The sequence below is a fragment of the Anabrus simplex genome, chromosome 13 (assembly GCF_040414725.1).
Source record: "Anabrus simplex isolate iqAnaSimp1 chromosome 13, ASM4041472v1, whole genome shotgun sequence".
Lineage (NCBI taxonomy): Eukaryota > Metazoa > Arthropoda > Insecta > Orthoptera > Tettigoniidae > Anabrus > Anabrus simplex.
Genome location: NC_090277.1, coordinates 48,959,491 through 48,971,753, shown reverse-complemented (window position 1 = coordinate 48,971,753; position 12,263 = coordinate 48,959,491). Strand labels below are relative to the sequence as shown.

At 38.1% G+C, this 12,263-nt stretch overlaps 1 protein-coding gene across 1 annotated transcript in view; it reads right to left on the bottom strand.

The window, feature by feature from the left end:
* Positions 1-12,263, bottom strand: part of Dcr-1 (Endoribonuclease Dcr-1) — a 189,283-nt gene that overhangs the window by 99,647 nt on the left and 77,373 nt on the right. Inside the window, exons 10-11 of the mRNA XM_067157086.2 lie at positions 11,875-12,005; positions 5,859-6,090 (exon numbers count right to left, since the gene is read on the bottom strand). Of these exons, the coding sequence (XP_067013187.2) occupies positions 5,859-6,090; positions 11,875-12,005 (363 nt within the window). The remainder of the gene's footprint in view (positions 1-5,858; positions 6,091-11,874; positions 12,006-12,263) is intronic.

The window sequence follows — 12,263 nt, the reverse complement described above, 5'->3', positions numbered from 1 at the left end:
ACAGCCCCAACATTAGCCTGGTGTGAAAATGGGAAATCACGGAAAACCATCTTCAGGGCTGCCGACAGTGGGGTTCGAACCCACTATCTCCCGAATACTGGATACTGGCCCATCCAGTTCTTTCGGTTCCGACTTTAACACAGCTTTTGCTTCCATCATACATATTTTTCACCCTTGTTACTATCTGTTCATTTACTGCTTTTACTCTCATAGCTTCCCAGATCTTGTTTCTACGGACACTGTCATATGCCTTCTCTATATCCATGAACGCCATCACTGAATCTTCCCTATACTCATAGTACTGTTCTTGTAGTTGCCTCACTGTGAATATGAGGTCAATAGTTGACCTTCCTTGTCTAAAGCCATGCTGTTCTTCTCTGAATTCTTTTTCCACTGACTTTCTTATTCGCTTTTCCAGTACTTGACACACTGACACCTCAGTGTAATTTAAAATACCGTATTTACTCGCGTATTAGACCCCTTTTTTTTTCCACTTTTACAGTCAAAAAATGCGAAGGGGGGTCCAATATGCGATAACGTCAAATTTCGTGCAGTGAACACATGACTTCTAGGCTATAAATTGTTCACGTAAACATTCTACACTATTCTTTAATAAACTTATGAATGTATTCTGCGTTTTACTGGCTATTTTCGTTCGAAAATTTATAAATTTAAAAAGACAATGGTGAACATGACTTTTAGGCCTACATATATTTTAAATATAATCATTCACTTTTATTTACCGTATTAAGCAATATTAACACAAAATAATGAAAAAGAACTTAATGGCCAGTCATTTGTCACTGTCAGTTGTATTTGATAGTTCGGGAAACACGCGAGCATCGTCGTACCTATGTTACCAACGCTCAGCTGATGCAATACGACCGCGGCGCACAGCCCGCATAAAATGTAATACTGTACTCCAAAAGATAATTATTCATGAGGTAAAATAAATTCACAAAATATACACTTACTAACAACATCCGGCACTAAAATGAGAATACAAGAATAAAAGAGAGTGAGGAAATAACAAATTACGGTACTTACAGTTAAGGGAGTACAAAAGAAACACTCCACTGATCCGAGACTCAAGTAACTTTCTTGCCACGTGTATTTCCCGGAATAAACGAGACATGGTACACACAGAACTTGATACACTAACCAACACACAAATATCAATAAAACTACAGCTACAATAAACTATTAAACGCATAAAAAACTACGTTATTTCACTAATGCTGTGAACTACGCTATCCTAGAGAGATGAAGACTAGAAGTAATATAACAATTTAAAAAACACAAATTACTGATGAAAATGTTCAAGATCGCAAACCGTATCGGCAGCTAATAGTGCTAAAGCTACGGAAATAGACATCTCTTAACTATAAGACAGACGTATCACACGATTTTGGTGTGAGCTTGAATCGGGCGGGTCGGACGGACGAACCTTGAGCTCTCTCAGTGTAGAAAGCTGCGGTGAGTGGAGAGTTTCACTTCCGCCTCTCTTCCTGCAGGGAGGCCAACCAGCCGGCAATGGAACCAACAGTAACAAAGTTCGTCATATTGACATATATAAGGTTAAGAATTCAAAGCATATTTTCATAAACCGCCATTTGCGTCACAAGTACTGATTATATCAGCTTTTACGGGACATTTTAAGTCTCAATTCATTCACTGATGGCCGATTGCGAGTCTACGGAGGAATACTCGCCACCGTATTTTCTGACATGTTGGCAATTTTTAAGACACAGACACACGTACTGTGATAGTCTGTAGTTGGAAAGTCGAGAATAAAAAAGTAGTAGGCCTATTTCTCCGTTTACGCTAATCCACCTACGAACTCGGACAATATTCTATGATGCTTGTACCGTACTGCTGTAGTGGCTGTCGCAGATAAAGCTGTCAGCTCCGATTGTGCCGATCTGGCAAAAGGCAGCTGAGGGCTCAAGAAAATGTGCGCAAACTTGTACACACATTTGTACGACGTCATCAGAGCTGCAGTATAGCTTGTAGTACCCGCTACGAAGTGGAATCGTTTATTGGTCTCAGCTGAATTTCGTTACGGGGTCTAATATGCGAGATTTATTTTTTTCCATTCTCTTGGTCTCAAAAAGCCGGGGGGGTCTAATAGGCGAGGGGGTCTAATACACGAGTAAATACGGTAGTTAAATAGTTCAAAAATTAAGTTCCCAAAAGGAAATTTAATTTCATCTATTACAAATGTTAAAAACGTGTAGGCCTTTTCAATTATGGAATTACCAGCATTGGCAGTGGATTGCCACAACTTTCCTCAATGCTGGCGATTAGTGAGCTGTTGAGACATCATTGCTAACGTCCTTTCTAGGACAATGCAGTGGTGGTGCACAAGGAAAAGTACGTACCTCCACTTGTAAAATAGTTAATACAAATTTATACGCATTTTGAAAGCTTCTAATTTAGTGCCTAATTAGGTTGACTAAAATAGGATTTTGAATGCCTAAATGTCCTCAGTTTAGGTATAATAGAAAGATAGATGAACTAAACATATCTGACTTCTTTTACAAAAAGAAGGCTAAACCCAATTGGTTGAAGGAAGTGGAAAAGGATCTGAGAGATCTTAAGATTACCAAACTCATGTTACAGAATGGTACAGCCAAGGCCATGACCAAAGACAAAACTAAGAGGTTCCAAGTTAAGATCAACACCAGAAAACCAATTCAGATATCAGAGGAGGAAAGGAGGAGGAGATCAGTTAGAATGAAGAACTACTGGGAGAAGAAAAGAGCACCATCATCTAAAAAGTGACTGATCTGACGTGATTCGAAGTGAAGAAGAAGAAAGATAGCAACATGAAAAGGAACACAATGACAGGTCAATGAAGGAAGAAGGTGCAATAGAAAGAGACAACAAGGACAAACACTTAAATACAAATCCTCCTCCAACCTACACCCATCACTATGTTTTGATGATGATGATGATGATGATGATGATGATGAAGATGCTTGTTGTTTAAAGGGGCCTAATATGCAGGTCATCAGCCCCTAATAGTACAAAAAGTAATGACAATTTAAAAGTTCAAAATCATCCACTAACCAGAATAAAAAATTTCATGAAGAATGTGGGGATGCATATAAATTTAAAACAATCAGTGGATCTGACCCAGAAACTATCATAAACAATAGTATTACTGTCCAAGGGACTGCTTCTAAAGCACAATCCTGAACCAAGGATGCTTGTTGCCTAAAAGGGTCCAAAATTCATGTCAACAGCCCCTCATAATGGTACTTATTGCTAGTAAAGTAGAACCATGATATTTGTCATGTTGCGGTACTAATCAGAAGTAGAGTAGACTCACGGTATTCCACACATTATGGTAATACTCACAAGTATTGTACGTCGCACAGGTAACACAGACCTATGGTGTTTCTCACATAATGGCGCCACTCGTAGGCAACGCAAACCCATGGTTTTCCTCATCTAGGTGTATTAATCACGGGCGCTGGTGTTCCCGTGGTGTTTCTCATATAGTGGGTACTTATCACAGGCAACGCAGACCTATGGTGTCGCTCATATAGTGGTACTAATCACAGGCAACGCCCAGACCCGTGGTGTTTCTCACAATGGTACTAATCACGGATACCGGAAACCCACAGTGAACCACTCTCTGCTGCTACTAATCACAAACCTATTGTGTACCTAACATAGAGGTACAACATAAAAATGGGTCCAATTTTTTCTGATTTGTACTGTTTGTTATTGCTGCACTGTACTTGTAAATTGGTGAGTACACGGTGTTTATATGCTAAAGTTGAGGCTTATAGTTGTTTTCATTCGTTCCAATGTTCCTTAACAACTGCTAGTATGCAGGTGATGAAGTTATCATGATATATAGATGTTGTTATGAAAGATTGCGTGTGCCGTTATTAATACCAATATAATGGTCCGTTATTGGACATTGTAAATTTTCCAGCTAACTCATTTTTGGTTGCCTGCGTTTCGCCCTCGTGTGTTAAGTTAGGCTCATCAGTTGGGACTTATAAATTTACTCATTCGGGACAAATATTTTAAATTCCCTTTGGGAATCAACATCTGTATTATGCCGTTATTAAGTTAAATAGTGCCTATTATGAGCTGAATTTTATTTGATATGCCGTACAGCTTGAAGTAAGGTTTAAATTATATCAATGTTAGTCAATGTACATTTGTTCTGGTGATAGCGTGAGGGCTTCTTTTATGTTGTAGAATATGATATGTTGAGTGTTGGCACTGTGTGTGCTGTACGGCTGCACGTCGAGATCTGTGACTACTTTAATGAGCAACTTTTTAATATTTGGTTTAATTGAGTCAGTTATATAAGATGATAAATGCTGCAAATATGTAACAATTTTACAAACACTAATGTAAACAAGTGTAAACTTCATTTGATGTTTAATAGATTAGGTACATGAGGTCATATGCCTCACATAACAAGTACTTTTCAAGCCAAAGAATAAGATCCATTTACTATTTTAATAAGCAACTTTTTAATGTTTGGTTTAATTGAGTCAGTTATATGGAGGTGTAATATTTTACATATGATGTTTTTGAAACCAATTTAATGTGTGTCAGCTGAGGATGACCCCATACGGGTCGAAACCGGTACTGACTGAATTTACTGCTTTATAGTAAATAAATATTGATAAGGTGGAGGCTTCTAAATTATTTTATGTTGTAATAGCAATCAATATGGAAATGAAGCTAATAGATTATGATAGAGGTACTACTCGCAAGTAAAGGCGACCCATAGTGTTCCCCGCGCGATGGTACTAATCACAAGTAGTTTCATGGTTCTAATACAATCATTCCTTTGTTGCCCCTTTTAGTCAGCTTTTACGACAGGCAGGGGATAACGTGGTTGTATTCTTCATCTGCGACTCCCGCCTACAGGGGGTTCACTGTGTTTTGCTTTCACACGTGGGGCTTTAGGTATGATTTCACAGTCATATCAGATGAACATGAAAGTTCATCTCTTCTTCAATATTATCATAATCACCATTACTGGCCTCCAAATCACTGTCAAAAACACTTTCAATTAACTCAACAATAGCATTGCTGTCACTGGCCTTTACTACACTCAGAGCCATGACTAGGAGACTGACTCACACCTGATGAAATGTTTGTGCTTTCAGAGACTACAACTGGGCAATAAATAACAGTACAAGTTCTTAGAAGGAGAGCTGTAAACAGACCACATTCTTGTTCTGTTCATAGAGAAACCCTTGCAGGAGTGATCAAAATATAAGCTAGTACATACGACTCGGCGCGGCGCATGAGTGTCTCATCATGTGAGCTTAAGGCCTGGCCAGTGCTTGCGTGAACGTCACTTCAAATGAGTCAAGTGGGTTAATGTGCCATCAGCAGTACACACACCCACTGCTGGGCAGTGTCTGCTAGCATTAAGACAGTAAATAATATCTTCCTTATTATTCCTCATACTGAAAAAGTGTAGAGGAGAAAAAAACTTTTAGAAATACATTTCCTCTACGGTTGGTCATGGATATTTTGTGGGAGAGAAAATTGTTTTAGTCTTCCTATAAACCCCCAGTTCATTCAAGGATTCTGAAATGTTATAAACCCTAAGATCTACCCTTGGATAGGTGGATTTTAAATATGAAGTCCGGTTGAAATAAGGCTAGTAGATTTTCATTTATAAGAAATCAAACAAACAGACAAATAGACAATAAAGCTAAAAATTCTATAGGTGGTCATTATTACACCTGAAACAGATAACTATAAGAAAACTTTGCCAAAATAATCAATAAATATTCATTGAACAGACACATGGCCGTTACTGTTTTGTTTATATAGATAGAAGATAAGATTTTGAAGCCAAAACATACCTGTTCAATTTCATAATACTGGGCCAGCTCTTGGATGAAAGATTTGGTCTTGTCTTCCTGAATCATCAAGATATAGTAAGCCTCTTGAGCACGAGCACGTCCTTTGCACTGCACGTAGGAGCGATACATGAGGGGCACATCAAAATGGATCACCAGGTTGCATTTTGGAATGTCAATTCCTTCTTCCAGGACAGATGTGCCAATCAGCAAATTGCATTCTCGCATACGGAATCTGAAATCATCCATAATTGAGCTCCAATTATGAACAATTTTGGAAATAAAATGTCAGTCATCCAGTTTTAATATCAATAATTCATGGTACTTAGGAAACCATACAAGGACCAATATACAAGTTTGGATCAATGAAATAATGATTGTCGTAACAAAGTAATGATCGTTGATAGAGCCAAAAAATTAGCCAGCACACAAATCTTCAAGAAATTGGAAATCATCTCTGTCATTAAAAGAACTGCCATGGCCAATAATATATTATGATGAATTTGTCCCATCAGTGGAAGGATTGTTCTATCTCATAATCAATGAAAATGAGAGTAGTACCCTGTCTAGTATTTACAATTTCCCTCTATCTAGCTGAGACATGGATTCTTTGTGCTACAGACCTGAAAAAAATAGATCCTTTCAAAATGTGGTGCTGATGAAGAACAGTATGCATACTTTGGACAGCATTTTGCAATAGTGACTCTGCTGTTGTTAACTGCCACCAACATAGGCCCAATGTTTGGGAAGCCAGGCTCTATCACAAGCCAGGACATAGGGTTAGTGTTAAGAGTAACACATCTATTAAAAAAAAAAAAAAAAAAAAAAAAACCCTTGAACTAGCTGGCATGGCTGGTAGTACCTTGTAAGGAGCCCCATCCAGGATTAGAGAAGAAAATGGTCAATAGATTGGATGGAAAAGGAGGATGTAATGACCTTCACTTAGCAGCATCTGTAATCTAGAGGATCAGCGTTACTTTAGGTATAAAATACACCTGCTGCCCTGTAGATGAAGTAGAGGACTATTAAAGGCTAAGGGAGTTCACCGCGACCACGCAAGCTGGCCATGCCATTAGGATCACGTAGCTGTGAGCTTGCATTCAGGAGATGGTGGGTTCGAATCCGAATGTCGGCAGCCCTGAGGATGGTTCTCTAGGGTTTCCCATTTTCACACCAGGCAAATGCTGTGGCTGTACCTTAATTAAGGCCATGGCTGCTTCCTTTCCATCTCTGCATTGCTTAAAACCTTCAATGTGTTGGTGCAATGTTAAACCATTAGGAAAAAAAAAAGAGCTCACTCCAACAGAAAAACCCTTGACTATGATAGGTCTTCAAAAGAACACAACAGGTTATTAATGGGTGCACCCTGTCAAAATTTGTTTTCACTAGAATGTAGTTAATATACATTATTTATTAACTATACATGTTTTAAGAAATTTGTATCATTCTCTTCATCAGCAATATCACAAGAATATGCAAAATATCCTTACTTTCTAGGACCCAAGATGATAATTACAATTACTAAATGCAAACTGTTAAAAATCTAAAAACTTTGCTCTAAAATAAAGTCTTCTTAATGCTGATTTTTCAGAATCAAATTCCTTAAATGTTTCTGCATCCGTTTGCTCAAAGAAACACACTTAAAAGTTTATGTAATGTAGCACCAATTTGATGTGAAGGAAAATCAGAAGATTATGAAAGCACCATATTACAATACATACCAGTGAATGCTAAATGTTGTTAAAAATCTTATAGTCCAGCAATGAAGAATTTAAAATATTCAGTTCATGAAATAAATTTCATCTTAAAGCCCGTATTAATCTTATAAGATTCTCAATCAAAAACTCCATCTTTGCAACACTGGTATTTCGCATTTATTCTTCAAGTCAGCATTAATAATTGTAGTGATTATCTGGAATTGAAAGATTGGGGAATTTTATATAATGTATTTATCTATGGTTTATATGTTCTGTGTGTGAATTTTGGAATTATTTAATTTTGATATGGCTTTAAGATTGGTTGTCGTAAAAAAATGAAAGTAAGATATAATAATTAGGAAACACACGGTACCGCACACACTAGATCAGGATGTAATATTTCCGGTTTCGTCATATTGCATTAGTTTCGAAATTTCTCGATGTTACGCGGTGTTCTTTACCAGCACTTTGTGCTGGGCCCTCATTGGATAAAGTAAGAGTAAGTGTAATTGGCGGACGAAGGAAAATACGGACGCTCATTGGTCGTTTTACTATTTCCTAATTTCCAGAGAAGAGCTCGTGGGTAACACCATGCTCTGCTGAGCCGTCTTTCTGTTTTGATAAGTGAAGGTAAAGGTTGCCTTCAGCAGGTGATGGGTCTTCTTGGCCCCTCCAACAGGTAGTAAGCACTTAGTTTTTCTTCATCCTTCAGGTTATCTTCAAATGTAGTGTTCCGTTTAATTTCTTTTGCCGGAGCTTACCCGTTTTTTTCCTTCAGTCGTCAAATTTTTCTTAAAATGACTTAGCCTTCCGGCAAGTCATATCAGATTTGTGTTAAGAGACAGTTCCCATTTCTCTGATTTTGTAAATTAGATATTCAACGCCTCTAGATGTAATCGTAAAGTGTAAATTTCCCCTTGGAGCTGTCTCTTGTATCCTGTTTCATCTTGGAGTATTCACATTTAGGACGGGTACCCTTTCTCAGAAGTGTTTTTGAGAGGGCTGCCTTCTGAAGGTGCTCTGTGCCAAGATTATCTTTTAAAGGTTGTATTTTCTTCCTTACATGTATCCTTATGATTGTATAATGTTATTCTGCATCATCTTAGAATATTCACATTTAGGACGGGCACCCTTTCTCAGAAGTGTTTTTGACGGGGTTGCCTCCTCAAGGTGCCCTGCACTAGGATAAACATCTTAAATGTAGTGTCCCTTTCTTACATGTACATACTTATGATTGTATAATGTTATTTTCCTTTTTCTTTCCATCAGTGTTATATGATTTAAACTTTTCGCCATGAACAGTGGAACACTGTATGAGATGTTCCGGCCTAAAGTTTAATAACTAAAATTCTACCCTCGGGGTAAATTGTTACTATTGTAAAAACTATCTTCGATTTTTAAAGGTATTTTGTTGATTATTTGCGCTATAATTTGAATATAAATTGTTAGGTAAACTTATGGAATTAAAATCACCTTTGATTTCGCTTCTTCAGCACTGCCAATACCTTTCACCACCTGGATATGGTTCCTAGCCGCTTCCCAAATATCCTTCTTTAGTCATCATGTTGCTTAACCTGTTTGTTATTGTTTTCTGTGCTTAATGTGCGTATAGTTTTAATTTCATACTAGGTATTATCATGTCTCTTTGTGAATATTGAATTTTCACGACCGCATTGTAATCGAAACAGACTTTCAACCTATTAGGTCGTGTTACATACATTTAGTACGTGTTGAAGAGATGTTAAGTACAGAACAAAAATGGCCAACCAGAACCCACAACCTCCCACTGGTGTCTGGTTGGCCATTTTTGTTCTGTACTTAACATCTCTTCAACACGTACTAAATGTATGTAACACGACCTAATAGGTTGAAAGTCGGTTTCGATGTCTCTTTGTGTTAATTTGTGTAGGTGTGTAACAATTTGGTTACACAATGGTAGCAAATATTATTATTACCTGTAGCCGTTTACACCCCGGTGCGGTTACAATAATTATTGGGACATGTTTCGTCCATTATTCCGGACACCTTCAGCCGATTTTACACAAGATAAATTAAAAACAACAAGGACATTAGAAACACAATAAAAATTAAAATATGATTCGGATTCCGAATGCGTTAATATAAAATATGACATGTTTAAACAACTATCGAAGGGAGCATTAAAACTGTAGATCCATGATAATAGCATAGCCTGTTAAGCTAAAAATCCTTGTGCATTTCAAATCAGAAATTCCACCTGTTCATTGCCCTGCATCAAGGCGAAGCAAATGATTTGTACTAATCTTTTGTGTTTGATACATGAAGAACTTGTCCAACACCCAGATGTTCAATGAAACTTTTGTGTGCTACTGACACTTATACTAACTTTTTAGTTTAATAGGCTGTGCTATTATCATGGATCTACAATTTTAAAGTTCCCTTCTACAGTTCTTTGAACGTCATATTTTATATTGACGCATTTGGAATCCAAATCGTATTTTAATTTTTAATGTGTTTCTAATGTCCTTGTTATATTTTTAATTTATCTTGTGTAAATCAGCTGAAGATGTCCACAATAATGGAAGAAATATGTCCCAATAATTATTAATGTTGACTTGAAGAATAAAAGCAAAATGTACCGGGTGAGTTGGCCGTGCAGTTAGAGGTGCGCAGCTGTGAGCTTGCATCTGGGAGATAGTGGGTTCGAGCCCCACTGTCGGCAGCCCTGAAGATAGTTTTCTGTGGTTTCCCATTTTCACACCAGGCAAATGCTGGGGCTGTACCTTAATTAAGGCCACGGCCGCTTCCTTCCCACGCCTAGGCCTTTCCTATCCCATCGTCACCATAAGACCTATCTGTGTCGGTGCGACATAAAACAAATTGTAAAAGAAAGAAAAATATCAGTATTGTAAAGGTGGAGTTTTTGATTGAGAATCCCACAGATTACAAAATTCAGTGCCTATGTTAAGTCTGTCAATGTGTTATACTACTATAAAATTCACTTCTTGTACGTGCTGCACATTTTAACAAGCTTAAAATTGCATAAAGGAGCGATCGAATTTGTGTGTCTGCCAGGTTGTGTGATGTTCTTCTTATTTATTTTAGCGTGGGAGCAAGATGTGTGTTGCTCTGCAGTGTTGTTGATGCAAGTCCAGTCCTTGGTGTTTCGGAGCCATGACATCGGTGGTCTACCAGCTCCTCATTTGCCTTCTATCTTTCCTTAAAATATGAGGTGTAGGAGTCCATATTTTCTACCTCGTAAAACATGGCCTACATAACCTGCTTTCATGCCTTTGATGAAGTGTGCCAGCTCACGCTCGGCTCTAGTTCTGCTTGACATGTAATCGTTGGTTACGAAATCTGTCCATTCTGAGCATTTTCCTTTGTAACCACATTTCGAAGGCCTCTAATCTATTCATGAAGGAAGCTCTGACAGCCCAAGTTTCTACTCTATAAAGCAGTGTAGCCCAGATGTAACCTCTCAACACCTTTTGCCTGAGTTTGAGGTTTAAATTATCATCGCAAAAGACCTTATCTTTTGGAGAGATGATCTGGAAATCTCAATACGGCGTGTGATCTCTTTTTCAGGGTCAAGATTGTCTGTTATGGTGCTCCCAAGGTACGTGAACTGATTTACTCGTTCAATGTTTTGCTTAAAATGAAATGGAGACTCCATCATGTTATCTTCTGCTAAATACCACGAACTTGGTTTTTGTGGTATTGATGTTTAGACCATATCTTAATCCGCTGAGACAAATTTTACTGCTTGTTGTTTAAAGGGGCATAACATCGAAGGTCATCGGCCCCTGAATTTTACTGAGCAGTACTTTTTTTTCTATTTGCTTTACGTCGCACTGACACAGATAGGTCTTATGGTGACGATGGGATAGGAAAGGCCTAGGAATGGGAAGGAAGCGGCCGTGGCCTTAATTAAGGTACAGCCCCAGCATTTGCCTGGTGTGAAAATCAGAAACCACGGAAAACCATCTTTAGGGCTGCCGACAGTGGGGTTCGAACCCACTATCTCCCGATTACTGGATACTGGCGGTACTTAAGCGACTGCAGCTATCGAACTCGGTGAGCAGTCCTAGAAGAGTTCGATGGTGTCACATAAAATTAGGGTGTCATCTGCATTGTTCATGACGACTCCATCTATTTTCACACCTAGCTCAGTATCACGCAAGGCTTCCCTGAAGATGTGATTGGCATAGTGTTTGAATTTTATTAAATGGAAAATTTCTCAATTTTTGTTCATGATGTCCAAAGGAGGGAGATAAAATACAATGTTCATATACAAAAATTAAAAATACAGGATATATTTTGTTTCACGAACAGCACTTTACCTTTTGAGCACTTCCTCCTGCTTACGATGTTCGATCTCTGCTTCCCGTGGGTCAGTCACAGGGTCGGCAATTTTATCCACTGTGTACTGGGCCATCAAGAAGGAATATTCCTCATCACAGCGACGCAAGTCCTGGTAATAAAGTAATTAATATGTTATTTAAAAGCAATTTTTTCCCACATGTAAAATCATTTTAAAATACAAAGAGACATATAAGAATTTGAAAAATCAATAACAGATTGGTTAATTCATTTACACAGAACACAAGCACAGAAACTCATAGTAGTAAAAAACATCTTCTCACGTAGGTTTGATATTCGGAAGGGCATCAGGTCGCACAACTGGGTCAAGTCAACCTGTGCAAAATTGCACCCACAATCCCATCACAGT